Here is a 23,571-nt window from a genome sequence, read left to right on the forward strand (position 1 = left end):
TCCCAAAAATCTGAGTGAGGTTGAGTTAAAAACTAATGAACATATTTGTTTTTGGAAGGGCCTTTTAAGACAACTTAACATACAGGTTGTGGCATGATTCCTGTTTACTATTGATAGTTACACAGCAAGAGACTGCAGGTGAGCACTGTACAGCTTCTTGATGAAAGGCGCCTTGAGTGAGTTTACAGTTCTTAACAAAGCTAGTGCACAGAAAGCAGCTCTAATTGCTAGAGACTAGTGCCAATGGGCACCATCCATTGCACAAAGAAACTTGCCTGATAAGGTTTGAGAGCTGCATTAATCCATGCTTCTAAAGAGTGGATTTAGAGGGCCATTTGGTACTATGCCCACTTAGCAGAATAACAGTAGAGAACTTACCTCTGGGGCCCTTGTTCCCCCAGCTCCCAGTTTTGACCAGAATTATAGTATCAGGCATGTATTTCCTCCTGTGGAGCAGGCCTAGATCCACTGAGAAAGCAGTTGGCCACTCCCATAGCATTCTTGTGACCATTGCACCCGTGTTCTTCAGGTCTTGTCACACTGATCATTCCTATAGCTCCAGAGGTCCTAGCTGGGTAAGACTTTTGGTTATTCTCTGCCCCTGGCCTCCCACAATATGTAGAACACCTTCTAATACTTCAGAAGCTAGCTAACAAGGAGGAAGGAAGCTTTCTGATTAATAACAACTTGATTTCTCCATATTTCCACGTTAAGCTTCTAAGGCACATAGAGTCTGCTGCTGTAATAGAAGTGTATGTGTGGGAAGGATGGCTATCAGATACATCTTTACTTGGCAGCAGAATTTGGCAGTGCCATCTAATGGTGCTGGCTTTTAGGCATACAAGCAAGGCATAGAGGGTCATAGAGAAATTCTAAAAAGCTTCTGAGGCCAGTCAGTGTGTAATAGGATTGGATTCCCTGTAAGGAGGTCCTAAGAGGTCATTACATCAAACTGACTAGGAGCCTACGCTACTATGGAGACCCCAGGATGCTGGAAGTACCAGGACCATGAACCATACACTGAGGAAGCAGAACGGAGCCAACCCAAGGGAGGAGCCCATGTGCTGCAGGCTGTGTTATAGATAGCAAAATTAGAGGGGTGGGGTTGCTCAAGTCCCTTGGGGTCCAGATGATGCCCACAAGCCCTGATAATAGATGTGGAGCTGCAGGACTTGCTATTGGTTCTGCTGGTTTTTGATTTTACTTAGGTTTAATATTTCCTTGCTATGCCTGCATTCTTTGGAATATTCTCTTTGGAATGTTCCATTATATAATAGAATAACTTGCTTTTTGATTTTACAGAATCTTATGATGCCTTGAGTCTCAAAAGGGACTTTGGACTTTGGGTATTGGAACAATATTAGAACTGTTAACATTGGGAAGACTGTTTACAGATGAACTAAATGTATTGTGCATTATAAAATGTTCATGAGTGTTTGAGAAAAGAGGCAGGCTCCTAAGGTTTAAATATATTTGGGGATTAAGTTGATAAGGAGTAGATTTGTGTGGTTAATCTTGATTCTCATCTTAGTGAGATTTGCATTTGTGTGTGTGTGTGTGTGTGTGTGTTGGTGTTTCAGACAAGGCTAACTTAGGAGGTAAGATCCACCTGAATGTATATGGCAGCTTCCTTTCCTATGGGCCAGATCCCAGACCACCCCGCCAAAAAAGCACAGTGAACTGAAACTGAATATTCAAGTCTGTTTCCCGACTGAAGACACAATCTAACCAGCTACTTCATGTTCCCATTACCATGTCTCCCCTGAAATGATGGACTATATTCCCCTAATCTCTAATCCAAAATAAATCTTCTCTCAAGTTACTTCATGTCACACATTTGGTCACAGCAGTAAAAAACAGTTACTAATGTAGTATGGTTTGATTGTTCTCAGCCATTTGTTCACACAACTCAAATTAATTCATGGGTATTTGCTTGGGAAACTTACGATGTCCATCTTCGGTAGCATGATAGTGTAAGAAGCTTTTTTTCAGAGTGCCTGGAAGATGGCTTAGCACTAAAGAGCACTGGCTGCTCTTTCAGAGGACCCAGACTCAGTTTCCAGCATCCACATGGTAGCTAGCCATGGTTTGCAATTTCAGACCCAGGGGATCCAAAGTCCTCTTTTCATTTCTGCAGACACTACATATACATGGTGTATAGACATACATGTAGGCAAAACATCCTTACACATAAAATAACATGATTTAAAAAGAGGAACTTTTTAAGGGCTGGCAAGATGGCTCAGCAGTTAAAGGTGTTTGCTCCATGGTCTGATGTCCTAAGTTATGTCCCCACATCAGAGGAAGGAAAAAAACCAACTCTTTAAAGGTCATCTTCTAACTTTCAAGCATGTGCCTTCATCTACACAGACATCACATGCACACCATACTCATACACAGAATAATCATGGGATAAAATAAAAAAAACTGCTTAGAACAGGAAGCACACATCACTTCTCGGCCTTTTGGCTAAGATCAAGCGTAGGGAACACATATTCTGAAATTAGACATAATTGTTTGTATCAACAAAACAGTTTTTAAGGAATAATGACGCATGTGTCAGTGTTAGGAACCTTGGAAAACTCTCTATTTCTTCTAAGGTATTTTAGGACATAAGAGCTGGAGAGCATAGCTTTGGAGCAGGGGTGTTTTTGTAAACTGGGAATTCATGAATAAAAACAGTTGATAACCAAGTAGATTTGCCTGTCTACTAAACCCCACTGTAAGCCGTCCAATCACAGTAGTAATGGCAGCAGCAACAACACAGCTTAATCTAGAAAGTCAGAAAAGAAAGAGCTGTGTGGACATATTCTTGTATTGAATCTGTGAAGTCATTCATCTTGCTTTCCTCGTGAAGGAGATAGATGAGGGAAGGAGAGAATTACCTACTTGCACCAGCATATCGTACTTGCAGTTTATTGAGAGAGGCCTACCATAGACTTGGCACCAATCTCAGGTAAGGAGGAATTTTGCAGTGAGTCAGACAAAGTCCCTGTTTTCGTAGAAGCACTTTGTCTTTCATGAACAAGCTATGGAACGATTTAACTAAGTCTAGCAGCAGTATAAAGACCAGGTAGGTCAGCATGGCCCAGTGAGGAGCGTGAGTCGGCTAGCATACAGACTGGACGTCTCCCTTTTGTTTTATCTCTCTCTGAGACACTTACACTTTTAGAAGAACCAGTGGGGGAGGCACATTGTTAGGAAGAAAGTTCTTGAAAAAGAAGAGAAAGAAGTCCTATGCTTAAGAGGATGGTGCCACAGGCTGTATGCTTGAATTGGGTGGTAGGGACAATATTTGGAGTTTCCACACAACATTTTTGACTCCAGAACATGCATCTTCGTGACTTGTGTAAGCTACTGGGGCGTCTCAGCATTAGTCCACTGCGACCTTGGAGATGCACTGTATTAATGAGGTGTATTCTCATGGAAAGCTCTACTCTGGAGCTTCTGTGTTGAGACCTGGGATCTGGGGAGAGTCATTTTGATGGGAAAAGACAGGGTGTGATTGTGGACCATAAGTTTGGGAAGCTGACTGTAAATTGGCTGCTCAGCATTCTCCAGTGGTTCCCAATTGCATTCCACTCTTTAGAGAAGTTGGGTGTTTTCTTGAAAACCTCAAAGCAAATGAACGTGCTTTTGAATTATGGGTGAAGACTGTTTTTTTCTTACCCCCTGCAAGGAGCAAAACAGTCTTAGGTCTCTTACATCTTTGCTTTGAATGTTCTAGAATGCTCATTTCTCCTGTTTGTAGCTATGACATGATAACCATTCCCGCTCCACTCCTGAGCAGCGGCATACATGATGTCTTCCTTTGGCCGCATGTAGAGCTTTAGTTTCTTTTTTCTAGTTGGGTGTTTGCAGAGAAGCTGTTCTCTCAGTTTCCGTCCTCCCAGAGAGGATTATATTAGCAATGGGTCTGTGAAACTCATGTCACATGTTTTATAATGTCTTTGCTTATGTGTTATAAATGTGTAAGCTTCTGGATTTTAAGTCATTGAAAGTTTCTATCTGTATGCCATCCCCATATAGGGCATGACGTATAATTTACATGTTAACATAATTAAACCTAAGGATAATAGACTCAGGGTTCTGTTAGCATCCTTTAGAGGATCACCAAGACTGAGTATATAATTAGAAAAAGGACTCCTACAGTTGTAGACTGATGAGAGTTCCACAAGAGCTGTGAAAGCTAGAAAGCTAGAGGGAGCCGCTCCCTCTGTTGAGGAAGCTGGATGCCTCAGAATAAGGTGGGAGGTGCGGTCTAGCCCCAGGCCTAGGATGGAGGCTTGGCAGCTCCCTGTAAAGCTCTGAGTGGGCATTCGAAAGCCGGGTGTAGAGCCTCCTACCTGTAAGCAGTGGCAAAAGCAGCAGAATGCCTGCACTTAGGGTCATGCCCTGTTTCTTTAATTTCTAGTTCTGTCCAGCATATTGAACAGTGGAGCCCACATGCAGGTCAGGTCTTCCCTGATCTGCGCACCGACCCTCTGGAAAGAGCCTCACAGATACATGAAGACATGCGCTTTACTGATTTTCTGTGTTCCCCAGTCTGTCATGGTAGCTAAGCTAACCATCAGAGAAGTTATAGTTTTGAGTTCAAAGATGTTACTTCACATGAAGGAGTCGCTGATAATAAAGGCTGCTACTCTGTACTGAGCGGTTAGTGTGTGTTAGTGGGGCTTTTTAGGTGGAAGATGTCCTCAGGAAAGGACAAACGTCACCCTTGTTCCCTTTATATTGAGCTTTGAAAACATTATCACAAACGTGTATACTTGGCTTTGTGGCAGCGGCCTTCCGGAGAGAACACTGCGCTCATTTATAAGGGGGCCATGGCGAGGCAGATGAGACAGAGAGCCCCTGGGAAATGAACCCAGATGAGACCCTGCATAATGCAGTGCTTGGGCTGCTATCAACAGATAATTGTAAAGGCACCCACAAGGGCCATCCTTCCTGCCGAGTGCCTGAAGTGGATACTTCAGTGCCTGCCTCCGAGTGCACCCCCATTCCTCCTCCCCAGGAAGTCTGCCCGTTAGGAAGTGCATTGAAAATCTGTACAAGGATTCCCAGTGAGGATTTCTCTGTGCTTCTCAGACAGAGTGCTCTGTCAAGTTGATGCTACTGATAGGTTGGTCTTAGCCTTACATTTAATTCTGGCTTTTGTGACATTTCATGTGAATTGCATTGTTAACTACTTCCAAGTGAAAAGTCTCCAAAAATATATCTAATGCATAATTTTCTCATACTTTCATGGAACAATGTAGCCTTTCTTATCCCTTTTATCCTGATTTTGTTGTCCCCTTAATTCCCTTAATTCCTTAATATCCTGCCCATTAAATGAATTAGACACCCTGTACCAAGTTAATACTTACAGTGGGAATGATGGTATTAGTACTCAGAAGGGAAGCCGACGTTTGCTTTTCTTAGGTCCTCCTAGTTCCCAGTAGGAGTTTCCTCTAAGCTGTATGTGTTTCCACTGCAGTGATGCCTCAGCCAAGGCCCTGTGGGAAGCCTTACTGAACACCAAGCACAAAGAGGCAGTGATGGAAGTTCGGAGACATCTAGTGGAAGCAGCCAGCAGAGAGAGCCTGCCCATCAAGATGAGTATGGGTAAGCCTCTGCCTCCTGGGAGGCAGCACAGAAATCCTGCCTGTTTCAGTAGAGTCGAAGCTGTAGCCTTGAGACCAGACCGTCCTGCTGTCGTCTACTAATTCCCATTCCTGCATTCCTACCTTTCTATCTTCTCTATTTTCCTTGATTCCTTTAAAAAAAATTATCTTTAATCTTTTTTATTATAGTTCAGTTGTTATCCCTCTCCTGTTCTGCCCTCCAACAGTTTCTCATCCCATTCCTCCTCCACCATCTCCAAGAGGATGTCCCCAACCCCTTGTCCCGGCCCACCAGGTTTCCCCATTCCCTGGAGACTCAAGTCTTTCAAGGGCTAGGTGGGGCGCTTCTCCCACTGAGGCAAGACCGGGCAGTCCTCTGTTGCATATGTGTCAGGGGCCTCATGTCAGCTGGTGTATGCTGCCTGGTTGCTAGCTTACATCTGAGAGATGTCAGGGGCCCAGGATAGTGGAGACTGCTGGTCTTCCTATGGAGTTTCCCTCCTCCTCAGCTTCTTTCAGCCTTTTCCTTATTCAACCAGAGGGGTCCCTAGTTTGGTGTGAGTATCTGCATCTGACTCTTTCAGCTGCTTGTTGGGCCTCTCAGAGGGCAGCCATGCTAGGCTCCTGTCTGTAAGCACACATTGCGTCAATAATAGTGTCAGGCCTTGGAGCCTCCCCTTGAGCTGGATCCCAATTTGGGCCTATCACTGAACCTCCTTTCCCTCAGTCTCTTCTCCAGGGCCCAAGTGAGGGAGCCTCAATCCTACTTGTGAAGGGAAGAAAGCAGTGGGCAAAGGGAGGGACCTGAGTGGGAGAGGGGACAGGGAGGGGAAAAGGGGAACATGATCAAGTATTGGGAGGACAGGAGTGAAGCCCTGAGGGCCAGCAGAAAGAGTAGAAATAGGCAACCTCGGGAGGTAGGAGGTGGAGGGACTCTCTAGAATGTACCAGAGACCTGGGAGGTGAGAGATGCTCAGGACTCAAAGGGAGGGGCCTTAGATCAAATGCCCAGTAGTGAGGAGATGGAACTTGTAGAGCCCACCTCCAGTAGAAAGACAGAGCATCAAGTGGACGGATGGAGTTGCCATTCCATGGTCAAAAACACTGACCCAGAATTGTTCCTATCCCTGTTTCCTTTTATTCTTTCTCTTTGTTGTTTTTAACATGTATACTTGTGTGTGGTATGTATATATTTATGTGCATGCATGTTTGACTACATTAGCACATGTATATGTATAGGCACACATGCACATGAAGATCAAAGTTGACATCATTAGCTGTCTTACTCCATGACTTCCCATACTAGTTACAAAGGCAGGTTGTGTAGGGCTCCCGTATCTCTACTTCTTGAGCATGGTGATTATATGCCATGGTGGGTGCTAGGGATGCAGAGTTTACTCTGTACGAGTTGTTTATCCAGTGGACCGCCATCCCGCCCCCTTCCCTCTTGACAGGCCTTGACCACAGAATCTTTCTTAGGTTCTCCAGTGCTGGGATGAACCACCATGCTGGCTCCTTGCTTCCTCTCTTTCCACAATCCTGTGTGTTTGTTTACTTTGGAGTTCCTTACTCATAAGTACAGTGAATCAAGAACTAATTCATAGTGTGAGTTAAGAAAGGGCAGAGTGCATAGAAGATCCTGATGATGATTTATACTGTGTTTTAGTGGCAAAACTTATGATGTTATCGCAGAGCATAAATCAAATTTTTTATCTCAATACTAGAGTCTTTAAAGATCAATAAACTTTACTTTTCTCAAGGGCTCTGTCTTTGAAAAATCACCAAAGCCAGAAATTTAAAAAAAAATCCAACAAAACATCATGAGTAACTCCACAAAGAATTCAAATTTAAATGTTTGATATTTTTTTCTTATCAACTCCCACAACCCAGAAAAAGATAAAATACTTTTCTTTATCCCCAAACTCCAGACAGGGGAGGTGGGGGTTGAGGGGAAGAAAGAAACAGTGGATTGTTAGCAGGGTCAGCTCATGCTCCATGCCTGTGCCAAGTGCCGTCTAGTCAGAGATAACGCAGATAATGCAGAGATCCACTCTGCTTACTGTCACCAGGCAGAATTTCTTGTGGGCTTCATTCCCACATACAGACCTAGAATCATGAGAAGTTAGAGAAAGAACTGGAAGTTTTCAATACACCGAGACATCAGTATTTGAAAACTGCCTGTCAGCCAGCTTATCATTTAACAGTGACAGACTGGTGGCTCAAATGGTGGAGATTTGGGTTGCAGCAGCCAGGAAGAAATTAAACTCCCCAGGACTCCTTGGCCTCTGTTGTAAAGTTTACTAAAGTATGATTTTTTTCTGCCTTCAATCAAAGCTTCTGGTGTTTTTGAGGCATTAAACATCTTTTGATTCTAGAGCAAGCATTCTCCAGGATTTACATTTATGAGATGGTTTTTCCTGCTGGAAACCTCCGATCATCAATATAAAATCCCCCAGCCCCTCCACCATGAGCACCATTAGATATAAACTGTGTTCTCTTAAATGATAAAAGTAATTGCTAAAACAAAGAAAAAAGTTCACTTTTTCATTGTATATCTAAATATCCATCATCTTACTGAGAGTTTGTTATTAAATTGTCAGTTAAGTAGATACATTCCAGAAAAGTGATTTTTAAAACACTGGAAAGGGAACTGTATTTTTTTTCCGCTGACTTTCATACAAGGAAAACTGTCTTCTAAAAGTAAAAAACAAATAGACCCTACATCTGTTTGAACCCACAAGGCCATAGAAATATATTTATATTAAATAAAAGAAGTCCCACTAACTGGGAGGTCGGGTTCCTCAGTCCTTATCCTTCTGAGCTGTGTCCCCGGCTGTTGTGCGGGACGTTGTGTTTCTGTAGCTTTGCGTCCCAGACTGTGAAGGATACACAGTCAGTTATATTTGTGAGTGAGTCACACTTCTGTGGCTTATTAGCCCAACTTGAATTTACCCAAAACCGGGAGATTATCTGTTCCCTAGAAGGTGTGCATGGCTCTGAGCAGCACGGAGTGGAGGCCTCCTTCCTGTCTTGGTCCTTACTTTCACCGGATTCTTTCAGATGGATGCAAGCTGTGTCTTTGTCACATATATATCTCCTTTTACTTTATTACACAGAATTTTGTGATTAAGAGGAATGTGTGTGTATGTGTGTGTGTGTGTGCGTGTGCGTGTGCGTGTGCGTGTGTGTGTGTGTGTGTCTGAGAGAGAGAGATGAGGAGGAGGAGCAGGAGGAGAAGAAGGAGAAGGAGGAGAATGGGGGAACAAAGCTGAAATGAAGAAAGAGGTGGATTGGCAAAGTTTATAAAAGGAGAGATTAAACACTAATTAAGACCAATATACCATGTAATTACAGTTTACATAATGTGAGAAAATCTAGGCCCGCCCCAGGGCCACATATGCTGCTTAACTCTCACGTTGTTCTTATGTTCTTGTTACTAATGTGCGGAAAGGGCAAGAAAATGAGCTTTCATTGAGCAGCTGTTCACTTATAGGCACTGCAGTGGAATTTTTCCATAGTTTGGTTGTTTAATGCTCTCAATAATCATATGACTTTGCTATCCATTTTTCACACCTATTTCACAGACCAGGAAAACTGAGACCTAGGAAGCTTGAGGTTTTTGTAGGATTTCTGTGCTATTAAGTTACTGTTTCTCAGATTAGCATGAGACTCTGCGAGCATAATTCTTTTCCATCTGGCTCTGTGGCAGGCCAGGCTATAAGCAGCACTGAGGGAGGTGAGGGCTGGGGGGAAGGAGGGCACCTGCTCCTCCTTGTCTGCTTCCCAGGAGCATGCATTCTGCTTGTCAGCAGACCTGCCTCCTCAGGGGCGGCGCTAAGGGCTGGTCTAAGGTTCAGCCTGTACACCTTTACATTTTGTTTTCTCCATCATGTTGTTGGCAACTGCATCTTCCTATTGCTACTCCATGATGTCCCTTGCTTCTTCTTATTCTTTTAATTAGCCAGATTTCTATGTTCGAATAGGTGAGACACTTTCTGTCTGCTGCGCTGCTTCTCAGCCTTCCTGACGCTGGGACCCTTCAGTGCAGCTCCTCTTGGTGTGGTGACTCTCCCAACCCCCAACCATGAAATTGTTTTCACTGCTACTTCATAACTGTAATTTGCTACTGTTTAGAATCGTAATGTAAATATCTGTCAGGCAGGATATTTGCTATGTGGCCCCTGTGCAAAGGTTGTTCACTCCCAAAGCGGTTTGTGGAATGGGCAAGGGTTGAAAATCTCTAGTCTACTGGCTGGCCTGTGACACTGTCACAGATCGAGTAAGTGGCGATTCGAGCCTGGCTGTCTGACATCCTTATCACGTCTCTTCCTGAGGGAGGAGTCCAGACAGGGTGTCCACACCGCTGTCCAGGCCGCTATCACCGTATCACCCCTGCTCAAAATCCCCCAAGGACCCACATTACCTCCTCAAGTTGGCCAGGCGTAAAGCATGCTATTTCTGGACAGCTTAGGCCCTGGGGTTCACCCACGTGGCCCTCCCTGCTCTCCCCCTTTCCTCTCTGCTCCTCCTGTGAGACTTCTCAGAGCCAGGCTCTGCTGCTTTGTCTGACTTTGTTCATTGCTAGTTCCTGCAGAGCTGCTTTCTCTCCTCTTACCATGGCCCTGGAGACTGACCATGAGTGCCTTCACAGGCCTTCCTGCCCCTCGCCCTTCGTCAGGTGCTAGCTGGAGAGAATGAGTAGGTTAGGCAGTGACAGCAGAGTTGTTGGCCTGGCTTCTTTCTTGTCAGGGTGTGGTTACTTGTGTTCCCTCCTTTTCTGTTGTTTAGTAACACTTCAGATATTTTTAGCTGATGCTCTTTTAACATTGCATCATTTTCCTGCCATAGTCTTGACCACTGTTTTACTCACTTTGCAGCATACAGTCCCAAGCATATGTGGACACAGTCTGATGTCTTTGTGTCTCATTGTAAAATCTGGATTATTTTTCATGACCTGATGTGGCTGTTGCTTTCTTTGCAGAGTTAACTTAAAATTTCCGTCTTTCCCTTTCTTGGTTACTCTGGTTCCTAAAGAGCCACCAATCTTTTCTTAGTATTTGCCATTGTGCATTAACCTAAAAGCTTAGCAGACGGTGTCTAAGTCACACTCTTCACTGACCATTTGAAGAACTCGGTACATGACAGGTAGCGTGATACTTGCTAATTGGGTGAATGGGTTTCCTGATGAGTGTGGGCGACAGAAAGAAGCAGTCAGCATTCCGCTTTAGCGTGCCGAGTGACTGTTATGTTTATAGTTTTCCTTTCTGATGTTTTTGTTCCACTGTTGTCTCTGCGCATCTGTCACGTTTCCTTCCCTGGAATTTTCCACTGTTGTCCTCATGTTGCTCTGCATTTCTGACGCCTTTGTCTTTCTAATAGGTTCCTGCCTTCTTTTCTTACTTACACTTTGCTGCTTGATTGATTTGTCATCATTGGTTATGCCTTGCTTGGTTAATGAGCTCTGTAGACCTTAGGGTCTTAGCCTGTATCTTGTTTCCACGTCACTCTCCAAATAAGACCACACATATCCTACAGGCCAGTGCACTGGGTTATAGAGGCACAGTGCTGTGCCAGGTTTGTCTCGATCCTGGGGACTTGAGCTCAGGGCTTTGCTCTTGTGCTGCAAGTGCTTTACCCACTGAGCCAACTCCAGACCTTCTCTATGCTGTTTAGATGCCATTTCTCTCGCCTAGATTCCTAGAATTCATTCTTAGGTTTACTTTACAGAATACAGTTTCTCCTTGTTGCCCGACTCTTCCAGAGGTGCACAAAGGATGCTTCTGTTCCTCCACCTTACTGCCTTCTCACTGACCAGTCCCTAAGGTTGAAATGTGGTCAAATGAGTAACACTTGCATCATGGGATTCTGAAGTGATGCTGACGACCTGTATACTTCCATGCTGCTGTCTGATTGGTGCTAAAGCCTCAACACTAGTTGGGTCACTGCCACACTTGTGACTACTGTTATTTTTATGTCATTAATGCAAATACAGCATAGTAGCAGAACTTCAGTATTATCAACATAGTTTTGACCATGCCTGAAAGTGTGTTAGGAACATGGGTTTGTGGGAACATCTGTGAGAATCATATTGTAAAGGTTGCCATAGTCTATGGGATTTAAAATTGACACAATTCCTTAGAGATTGGTGGAATCACTGTTATATGTTTTAAAAAAAGAGAGAGACAATCCTGACAGGTCAGCAGATCCCAGGTGGTTAGCCTGAAACACTTAAACATATGAGTAACAGGTGGACTTAGGAGGAGGAGTGGATGGGGAGAGTGTGTACATGTAACAACAGTAATTAAACCCACAGCCAAACACTGAATGGAGCTTGGGGAGTCTTGTGGAAGAGTTAGGTGAAGCATTGAGGACCCAAAGAGGACAGGGACTCCATAAGAAGGCTAACAGTCAATTAATCTGGAGCCCCGGGGCTCCCGAGACAGAACCACCAACCCGACAGTGAGAATGTGCTGCACCTAGGCCCCTGCCCATGTGTGGCGGATGTGCAGGTTGGTCTTCATGCAGATCCCCAACAGCTGGAGACAGAGCTGTGCCCGAACCTTTGCCTGCTTGAGGATCCCATTCTTCTAATCTGAAGCTGCATGTCTGCCCTCTGGGAGAGGATGCACCTAGTCCTTCCTGCAGAGACTTGATGTGCAGGGTGGACGTATACAAGGGGAATCCCTCCCTTCCAGAAGAGAAGGGAGGGGGAAAAATGGGGAGAGGACTTTGAGAAGGGAGACTGGGAAAAGGAGCAGATACTGGGATGTAAAATGAATAAATATATAAATGAATGGAAACAATAGGAATTAAAGAAGAAGGGATCTTGAATTTGGGAGTGAGTGAGTGAGTATGAACAGGAGGAATTGGGGTAGAAATTAGATAAATAGAGTACTCACATATGAAATTCTCAAAGAAGTAAAACATCTAACTTAAAAAAGGAAGTAGAACTCATTGATTTTTTTTCCTAGAGACTATACAGAATTCAAGATAAAATAGCATTTTTATTTGTTGAAAGCATAATGTAAGCTGGGTGTGATGGCATACACACACCTGAAATCCCGACCCCTGGGAAGCTGGGGAAGGGAGAACACTAGTTGGAGGATAGCCTGGGCTAAGCAGACTATTAACTAAGTAAGTTTAATTCTGAGCCAGCTTGGAATACAAAGCTAAACCTCATTTAAGTAAACAAAAAATAAATCTAAAAAATGCATTATAGTTATTATGTATATTTTTTATCAGGTTCTTGTCAGGCTGTGTAGATCAGGCTGCACACTATTCCAAATTATTCTACATCATATAAAATCCCGGCTATCAGGCTGCATTCTGAATGACTGACTGCATTTGTGTAAGTAAACAGTTATTGTGTGTGCAGCACAAACAATGAGTCGGAGACCAACAAGTGAGTTATTTACACCACTATTGAGTAATTCTTCACCATCTATGAATTTATCAAATTAAATCAACACTACCCAATGTATGAGTATTACAATCATATTAGAAAACCAGGTGTGGCCTTATTGCTCTCAGCATACTAATGAGCACTGCAGCCAACTCACCTGGGTCACAGCCGTGGAGGGACACTGTGTTCACCCCAGCTGGAGTAGGTGTCCAGGACAAAGGACAGAGGACTCCTGATCTGCTGGCCTTTGGGTCTTGAGTTCAGTACCAGCCTCCTGCTTATATGGCCTTTTTGCATTGCACGTCATCCAGACCCGGCTTGGTGGAGAGCAAGCTGTGTACCTCCTCCTCAGCCAGGCCTGTGGGCCATGAAGAGTGCTCTCTCTCTCTCTCTCTCTCTCTCTCTCTCTCTCTCTCTCTCTCTCTCTCTCTCTCTCTCTGTCCTTCCCTCATTTAGAATGTTGCATCTATAGATTGTGATCAGTTTTGCTTATTTTTCTAAGGAGTTTTTATTTTACAGAGAGACAGACACACACACAGACACAGAGAGGGACACACACACACACACACACACACACACAGACACACACACACACACACACACACACACACACCCTTCCAGGGCTTCACTTCCTCTGCCAGGCACACACCTTCTAGACCTTCCAATCATCACTATCAGATCAGTGCCAAGTGTTGTGAATTTCTCACTTCTGCGTGTTTGTGAATTTGCTAAGATTCCTTCTGTTGTTGACTCTAACTCCACACTGTTGCGTTGGAAAGCGTACACTGAACCATTCCAATCTTGGACTCATTAAGGCTTGTTTTGTGCTGTAATATCCGCCCCTCTGAGAGAATGTTTCTTGCTAGCGTTCCTTGCATGATAGAGAAGCACACATATTTCACCGCTACTGAACAGGTGGTTTCATACATGTCTATTAGGTCTAACTGGACTAACTAGGGTATTGAAGCCTCCTATTATTAAGCTAGAGCCTAATTATCTTTTTTTAGATTTCTTAATATTTGCTTTACTTATTTAATGTTTTGGTGTAGATTTACACCTACATTTTAAAGATGGGTTTACCTTATGTGTATGAGTCTTTTGCCTGCAGGTATGTGCACCGCTTCATGGGCCTGGCACCCGTGGAGTTCAGAAGATGTGTACCCTTGAACTGCAGTTAGGATTGCTCTGGACCACCCCCTGGGTGCTGGCAACCAAACCAAGTCCTCTGCAAAGTCAAGCGCCCTCAGCTGCTGAGCTATCTCTCACCTTCTTGATGTTTTTACACTACGTATATTCACTTCTTGCCACAGTCTTGGCGTGAATACTGTTTTGTCTCAAAACGTAGAGACCATTTTTGTTTTCTGTTGTCCGATATGTGTATGAGTTCTTTCTTCAGCTTTTCGTTTTAAGTCCATGTGTCTTTTAAGTCAAAAGGAGTCTTCCATAGGCCACTTTAACTCTTCCTATTTAGGTTCTTGCTGGGTGAAGACTTGTTCCATTCTCTTGGTTTTCTGGTTGTTTCTGGTTCGTGACTCCTTGCCTGTTGTTTACTTCTGTGCTGTGGTTTTTTTCTGCAGTGTGAAGCGCTAATTCCTGTCTTTTTCCTGTTTGTGCATCTTCTGCCGTCTTCTGTTCTGCGGTTACCATGAGGCTCACAGAAGACATATTGATGTAATAGACTATTTTAAGCTCATAATGGCTTTGATCACAAACAAATGCCCAGGCTTTTACCCTTTTCCTAAATGTATATTTTTGTGTTTACAATCAACATACTTTTTGTATATTCCTTTAACTTACTATAGCTGCAATTGTGTTTTGAAAATTGTAACTTTTGGCATTCATACTGGAGACTTAGGAGGTTCTCATGCTGCCACTGCTATAATGCAGTGTTCCAACTTTGACAATGTGATCATCTCTACTGATGAGTTGTATAGTTCTGGGGACTTCCCTGGTAGGAATTACCATCATTTCCTTTCTGAATGAAGACTTTCCTTGAGCAAATCCTAATGAAGGCTGGGGTTGAGGCAGATTTTTGCCTAGCATGGATGAAACCCTAGGTTCATTCCCCAGCACTGTATATAACTTGGCTAGGTGGTACATGCCTGAATCTCAGCATTCAGCGGGTAGAGGTGGGAGGATCAGAAGTTCATGTAGACGTCACTCTGACTAAAAAAAAAATCCTATAAGACAGATCAGTTTGGAAACTGGATCAGGATTGCTATGGCTTTGAGACCAATCTGAGCTACATACTAACTTCTAAACTTGTCTGGGCTGTGTAAGGAGTGAGAAGGTCCTATCTCACCCAGCCCAGGCTGTGAAAGGAGTGAGGCCCTGTCTCAAACAGACAAGCAATATTCATGAGCTGAATCTGGTGGTGATGAAGTTCCTAAGTTTGTTTGTCTAGGAAGCGTTTATTTCTCCATTTCTGAAGAAAAGCTTTGCTGGACATTACAGTGTCAGGTGGCAGATCCTCCATTCCCCATTTCTCACTGGCCTTCTCTCCAGCAGTTGGCCTCTACTCCTTGCCCCCTCTCCTGTCAGAGAGCTTCTTCTCATGTCAAGGTCTCCAGCATTTCAGTTAACATAAGGCCTTCCTTTAGTTCCATCCATTTACCTGCCCTAGCCATGCTCTTTCTTTTCTTTAAAGCTGTATAAGATTCCATTGTATGTTTGCACATTTTCTTCCTCCATCTTCTGTTAGTAGGTATGTAGGCTTAGTTCCATTTCTTAGCTATTGCAAATACTGCAGCAGAAAGCGTGGACACGCTAGGATCTCTGTATCCTGCTGACTTGGCATGCTATGGATGTGCACCCAGGAGTAGAATAGCTAGGTCATATGGCAGTTCTATTTTAATATTAAATTATTTTATTTCTTTATTGTGTGTGTACATATGTATGCATGAGTGTGTGAGTGAAGGCTTATATGGAGGTTACAGGACCATTTGTATGTCAGTTCTTGCCTTGTTGAGGCAGGATCTGTCTTTCTACTTCTGAACAGTCAGTGTACATCAGGCTGTCTGACCAGAGAACTTCCATTATTGATACCCTGTCTCTGCCTCCAGTCTCTAAGTAATAGTGCTGAGATTTTATATATATATATATATATATATATATATATATATATATATATATATATATATATAGTCACTGAAGCCGGTCTTTTGTATAGTATAGTTGTGGTGATGACAGTGGTGTGCCGTGCTGAAGTTTTGTTTGGGTCGTTGTGTTCTCTTTCCTCTCCATGGTCCAGCTTAGGTTTATTTGCCTGACTGTGCCATCTTTGAGCTTCCTAATTATTTTTACTTCAAAATCTTCACACAGCATCTTATCCATTTTAGTGTCTATGAATTCAGTAGTTGGATAATTATGATCTTTTAAATAGTGTTGCCCACCCTTTTCATATTTTTGTGGTGCACTGTGCACATCTGTTTAATATATTCCTAGAGCCACTTAGTGAAGACTAAAACCTAATTTAACAGCAACACCACAATGTACCAGATACAAAAATACTACAAAAACTGATTAAAGCACACTAGTATATATATCACCAATCACTATTAACCAGACACTGGGAAAACTAATGTAGAATTTTCTATGAGGTTAAACTCATTTAGGGTAACTGTGGAAATAATAGTGTGTGGGGTGAAAAAAATAAAAGGGAGCCTGGCAAAAGGGAAGTACGGGGGGAGCAAGATTATATAAATGAAAAGGAGAGGGGAGGAGAAATATGGAGAAAGAAAATGAGCTAGAGGTCAGAAGAGAAGGAAAACCAAACAAAACTCCAATCATGAAGCTTGGATGCAAAGTGTGAATGCAAAGTCAGAGTGGGCAGGAGAGATGGACAGACAGATCATCAGTTTAGAGCGCCTGCTATTTCTATAGGCGACCAGGGTCTCATTCCCAGCACACACATGATATAATGGTTCATAACCGTCTGTTCTTCCATTCCCAGGGGACCTTCTGCCCTCTATTGACCTCATTTGAAATCAGGCATGCACATGGTACACATACATACATACATACAGGCAAAATGTATACATAAAATCTAAAAACAAAGAAGCAAATATCCAAACCCAAATTAGATAAATGTATGAAGGTGAATAAAAAATGTAGTTTTAAATGTAAAGACACAATATCAACAATAAAAACAACCAATAAGATCAAGTGCAAAGACCACAGAAAGTACAGTTGGATACAAAAGGCCCAGAAGGGGATGGAGATGCCAGTGAACATGGGTTAGGGGGAAGAAAGAAAACATTTGCCCAGTGAAAACAGTGAGTAAATAAAACTATCCAGAAGACAGGCTTGTGGCAGGGCACAGCTGTGCAGGGCTGGCACTGAGGGCTCCCCAGGGCTCTGCGTTTTGTGATGGTTTCCATGCCAGAGGCAGGTCTTCATAGTTGAGCTCAGGCACCAAGAAATTAAAAGGCAGAGGGTTGGGGCTGGGGAGTGCCTCTTATGAGGTTTGTTGCCACAGGGCAGTTAGCTGCGACGGTGTGGCTTGGGAATGGTGTCCTGTCTTATAAGCCTGCCTGGTACAGGATGGCAGAGCCTGGGAGATAGAGGGATGCTGTGGTTACTAGCCTCCGTCAGGTCCTCTAGGAGGGACACATCCTAGAAATAGCCCTTGTTTCAAGATGACACAGCACACAGCATCATGTTCCACTGTGTGTCAAGACTCACTGTGAGCTCCTTTGCTGAAGTCAGACATGAATTTCACCATAGTCAGCTCAAGGCCTCTCGCTAAGCTGAGGTCAGGACCTGTGCCCTGGGTGATTCTAGAAGCCCAGAGAAAGGAGATCTGCTGTAGTGGTGCAGCCACTGGAGTCCTGTTTGACTTAATTTCAGGAAGAAGTCCCTCCTGAGGTTTTTGTTTTTAAGATTTATTTTAGTTTTGGTGTGGGTGCTTGGAACTATTGTCAAAGCAGTAGGCACTCTTAGCTGCTGGTCTGTTCCTCCAGCCCACCTTCCTGGTTTTCTTTCCTTCCTTTCCTTCCCCTCCCCTCTCCTTTCCTCTCCTCCCTTCCCCTCTCCCCCCTCTCTTTCGTTTTTAATGGGAGCAGGGGCAGACAGAGCCAAGACGTTTCCTTTTGGTCCATGTGTTCGTCCAGGCTTTGTGCTGCAGCATCGTCTCTTTCACTTACTAACTGTAGCTGTCTGTTTATTGGAGAGGTCCTTTGTCTGGAGGTGGCAGGTGACATGGTTGCTTGGCTACTGAAAATGGCCCTCCTGCTTATAGGAAGGGATTCTGAATTAGAGAATTTGGGGCCAGAGTTTAAAAACAAACAAACTTAGATCATGATATGGCAGACAGCTCAGGGCTCCTGAGTGAGAGTTTCTTTATTCAGAGATTCTTTTCGGCGCAGACTTTCTTTGCATTAGAGTGGACCCACCAAGGGACTGTTCCATCGCCACATTGCTGGTATCCTTTCCTGCCCATGCTTGCTCTGTGCTGAGGCAGTGTTAGCCCTGGGAATGCAGGAGGTATATGGAAAGGCAAGCCGTAACTGTTTCTTGTGGTTTTATATTTACCCTTTTGTGTAACTTTAGTGAGAGCTGTTTATTTTCTCTCTGGGACCTGTGATTCTGTGGTGGCTTTACTTTATTTCAGACCAGCCTCAGAAAAGGTCCTCTGGCAGATTTCTTTGGATCCATTGAATTTATTCATTTCGTAGAACTAAATGCTGTTTTCAAATTAGTTTCTTTTCTACTGTGGCACAGCTGAAAAAGTGTATATAACCAGAGCACACACTATTAACGCCTACCTCTCAAACCTTCTTGAGTATTTATGGTGTTATAAAGTGGACATTGGTTCACAGCTGTGCTGTATCCAAAATTCACTGTGTACATGGCTGGACATACTGCCCTCCACATCCCTGCGGAGGAAGATTTATATGGTCTTACCCCCTCTCCCTTTTAATAATTTGTTTCTGTGTCTAATAGTCATCATCATCAGGAAATGTTTTCCTCATGTGTGGCTTAAATCTCTCCATCTGTACCTCAACCTTGTTTCTTTACCCTGACCTCAGTTGAGGTGGGAAGCAGCAGTCTCTACTGCTCCTCAGTTTCTGTGGCTGTTGAAAGTCAGAGCTTTACCCATTGTACAAATCAGTGGCCGTTATAAAGTCAGATGTTCCAGAGAAAAATAAACATCTGTCCATTATATATGGAACAGACGTTACTTTGTTTCTGAATCAGGAGAGTATTAAAAAAGAGATGCTCATACAAGCTTATGGGAAGTTCAGACGACTGCATATATAAAATAAAGCGTTAGGATTATCTTCCATCCTCCTAACTTCACCATCTGCTTCTCAAAGGAATGTGTGAGTAAGGTAATACAGCTACAGTATATAATTGAACTTTGCTAAGAATAGTTATATAGTTTATATTGATGTAAGTAGTATTGATTGATTTTGAACATTCAGATGTAACCTATGGAAAAAGAATGTAATATTAAAGCTCTGCTTATGGAATGAAATATAAGTACCAATAAATCTTGACCAGACAAAAACAAAGGGACAGATGATTTAAAGGCTGAAGGGCAGGAAGATGAGTAAAGAGAAGGAAGAAGGACTTCATGTCTTCTCAGAACTTGAACAATGTGGTAGCTGTTAAAGGTGGCAGTGAATGAGACAGCTTCACATAGAGTGCAAGTACTGAATGCTTTTGTTGTCTGTGAACTACATCATAATCTCTTTTGAATGCTTCCCGTCATCCTGTGGGTTCCCTCGAGAAACCCCCGGATTCAGGGTAGGCATTCAGCCTTTCGTACATTATTTGCAAAAACTGCCACTCTTTTTAAAAATAAAATGTATTGTGTCACAGTTTCATACTTAGAATGTGTGGGTATCTCCTCCCCATTGTCCTTTCCCGTCTCTTAGGTGAAAGCCTTTCCCACGGCCTTTCTACACTCCCTGTTGTCAGTATGGAGGTTTGGCTCTTCATGCTGGGTATTACGTCGGCATTCTGTTTGCACTAAGAATGCTGTCTGCCAATAGTAGTTATGTTCAGCAGAGGTGACTCTTTGGTCTGTATGTTTTTTATCTGCATTCCTGAAAAACCTTGTGTTTTGCAAAGATCACTTTAGGCTTCAGGGCTTATTGTGAATTTACCTTCAGGAAAATTCCTCTCTCTCTCTCTCTCTCTCTCTCTCTCTCTCTCTCTCTCTCTCTTTCCGATGTAGAATACATACATACAAACATACACACATATATATGTAACTGCTCAGCTCTGTCCATTTATATATACATATATATGTATGTATATATGTGTGTGTGTATATATACTTACAAACATACATTTATGTACAATCTTGTAATCAGAGCATTAACAAAAAAACAACAAAAATCTTGAGTAAAATACTGGTACAGTTTAGAAGACATCCTTAATTTCTACACATTGATCTTATAGTGAATATAGACTTTATATAAAGTGTTGAAGTTGGCTCCTTGCGAAGTAGTAGAGAGGTGGACTAGCCGTGGTGGCCACTGAGCAGGACTGCAAGTGAGGACAGTCCTGAGGGCAGGGCTGAGGCAGGGCTGGAGCTGGGCGCTGCTGCAGTCCTCCAGGCTCTCTGTAAGGCTGCCCAGCACTGTCCATTTAGTTGTTTTCCCCAGGAGACAGTTGTATTTTAATGAGCTTGCTTTAATGAACTGCATTAGTAGTTTAAAGACTTAAAAGTCACTTTTTCAGTGTCAAAGTGTCACTTTTCAAAAAGTTGCTGTATATCTTTGTGGTCTTGATATAAAGTAACCTTTCTTTTATGGTCCTTAAAAGTATCTTGCAGAGCCTTCTGGGCTGACATTTTTAAATCACCATGTAAATTTGCCTGACAGGTGTGTCTGCTTCTCTTTTTTTAAAGTGAAGTAGGGCTAACTGTTCTGTTGCTTCTTCAGTGCCTGGCTCTTAGTGCTTGCTTAGTTGATGGGAGCCGGGGAGCTTTTATGGTAGAATGAACTTTCTTTCTTTCTTTCTTTCTTTCTTTCTTTCTTTCTTTCTTTCTTTCTTTCTTTCTTTCTTTCTTTCTTTCTTTCTTTCTTTCTTTCTTTCTTTCTTTCTTTCTTTCTTTCTCTCTCTCTCTCTCTCTCTCTCTCTTTCTTTCTTTCTTTTCTTCCTTCCTTCTTTTCTTCCTCCTTTCCTTTCCTTTCCTCTCTTCTCCTCTCCTCTCCTCCCCTCCCCTCCCCTCCCCTCCCCTCCCCTCTCCTCCCCTCCCCTCTCCTCTCCTCTCCTCTCCTCCCCTCCCCTCCCCTCTCCTCCCCTCCCCTCCCCTCCCCCCCTCCTCTCCCTTCCCCTCCCCTCTCCCCTCCCTTTCCCTCCTCTCTTCTTTCTTTCTTTCTTTCTTTCTTTCTTTCTTTCTTTCTTTCTTTCTTTCTTTCTTTCTTTTTTCTTTTGATCTGATGACTTTACTTGACATATCATTGATGCAAAATCACTTCTGTCTGATTACCTGTAATTTATTCAAAACACATAAAATATGCAAGATTTATAGCATTTTCCATTTGCAAAGGCAGTGCTTTCAAATGCATAAAGCACCATAGTACAAACAGTTTACAGCTTGAAGGTCCAGCGGCAGCCATAGGGAATGGTGCTCACATCACAGCTCACTGATGGAGTCATGCGGGGCCGCCGACCCTGGGTGCTTTTTGTTTCAGTCCATTGGTTGGATTGCATTTGTTTTTTGTTCTTTGTTTGGTGTTTTGTTTGTTTTTCATTTTTATAAGGCTGTAGTTAAATTCTAAAAATGTCACAAGCTTATTTTAGAGCATCTATGTAAGATACTCTTCTGTCAGCTTCTAGTTTGAATGTTATTCCAGTTAGAAAAGTGACTTACTTTCTTCGCACAGCTAATGGAAGAAGATGGACTGTGGACTAAAGCAGTGTTACCTGCTGATTGGTAGCTCAGGGCTTGGGTTTGGTTGGTATTACTTGTTAGGAGATACTTTGTTTCTTTACATCACATGCGTTAAGTGGGAAGAAGGCATTTCCTAAATTCTTTGACTAAGTGCAAATCTCAGCAATGCTAACAGTAAAAAAAAAATTAAATGTTTTCTAATTTATGATACCCTGATTTTTAAAATGAGCATATGCTGAGGCTAGGGTATGGATCAGGAGAAGAACATTTTCTTAGGGTGGGTGGTTCAAAAGTAGATCATACAGTTATTACAATAAAAATCTAAACACATCATCTGGTGATGTCTTTGGTGATTCTTATTTCCTTTTTACATTTGTCTAAAACAGTCCCACAACACACATGGAGCCTTTGGCACTCTGGGGACTTATTTTTCTTTATTGTTAGAGTCATGTAAGATTTGTATGATAGTTACGTGATTCTCCCACCCACCCCATCCCGCACCACCTTTGGTGCTGGTGATTGAGCTCAAGATTTTCTGCAGCTAGGAAGGCCCTCCAGCCTGGAGCTGTAGTCTCAGCTTATACCACCTTTGCCCCAGCACTGAATATTGAACCAAGAGCCTTACACATGCTCAGCAAGCATGGCTTCTCTTTAGAGTAACTGGACTCTGTCTTTCGGTCTCCATGCTGCAGTCATCTGCAGTGTGACACGTAAGGAAGCACATGGAGAAGGCTGAGATGTAGTCAACATAGTGTGCAAATGTGCACACCAGTCTCGGGATCTGAACACTTCAGGTCAATCAATGTTTATTTTCACATATTTAATACAGTATGTGTCAGCATATTGTGGCACAAAAATGACAGTAATTTTCACAAGAAGTATGTAATATTACATGTAATTTGTGACCCAGGCTGAGTTAATCAAGAGGGCATCAAGGAAACATTCATCTGTATGTTTATTTCTGGCAGCAATGTGTTTATTTCTGTGGCAGGTGTGAAAATATATATCAAATATTAATTTGATATAAATCAAATTAATGGATAGTTGAAAGTTATGGCACAAATTAGTAATAAGAAAACTAACTAAGATGTAGAGGAAAGGCTTGAACAGACACTTTACTTGAAGTATCGGATGTCAGATGTGCACCTGAAAAGATGATCAACTTCACTAGTCCATAGAAAAATGCAAATTCAAACCATAAGGAGCTGTCATCACATACATGTTAGAATAGCTAAAATCAATGTAATTGACAGTATCAAGTGCTAGTGAGGTGATGAGGATGCGAAGGAACTAGAACCTCTCCCATGTTGCTATGGGATGGCTCATTTTTGCCTTAGGTTGCCAGTCTTATAATAAATATGCACTTAGTATATGACCCTAGCCACCCATTCTTGGAAATTTACCAAAGAAAAATGAAAACATAGGTGCATATAGGCACATGAAAACCTGTGTTTAGATGTTGGTAAGGCTTTGTTTACAGTTTTAAGAATTAGAGATAACCCTAATGATCCTGTAATTGTGGTTAGATAACTAGATACTTAAGCTATAGTATGCCTAATACAATGAAGTAATATTCAGAAAGTAAAAGGAGAAAACTATTATTTCCATTCAAGAACATGGATGAATCTCAGATACACTATGCTGATGTGAAAAAAGTCAGACTCAAATATTTGTTACATCTGTGTGGTTTATGTGACATTCTAGATGGGAGAACA

At 42.7% G+C, this 23,571-nt stretch overlaps 1 protein-coding gene across 2 annotated transcripts in view; it reads left to right on the forward strand.

Moving 5' to 3' along the window:
* The window catches only part of Scfd2 (sec1 family domain containing 2), a 339,890-nt gene that overhangs the window by 28,242 nt on the left and 288,077 nt on the right, over positions 1–23,571 (forward strand). For both annotated transcript variants that reach the window (XM_052198716.1, XM_052198717.1), the window contains exon 3: positions 5,477–5,604. In XM_052198716.1, the coding sequence (XP_052054676.1) occupies positions 5,477–5,604 (128 nt within the window). The remainder of the gene's footprint in view (positions 1–5,476; positions 5,605–23,571) is intronic.

The sequence above is a fragment of the Apodemus sylvaticus genome, chromosome 11, assembly GCF_947179515.1.
Source record: "Apodemus sylvaticus chromosome 11, mApoSyl1.1, whole genome shotgun sequence".
Classification (NCBI taxonomy): Eukaryota; Metazoa; Chordata; class Mammalia; order Rodentia; family Muridae; genus Apodemus; species Apodemus sylvaticus.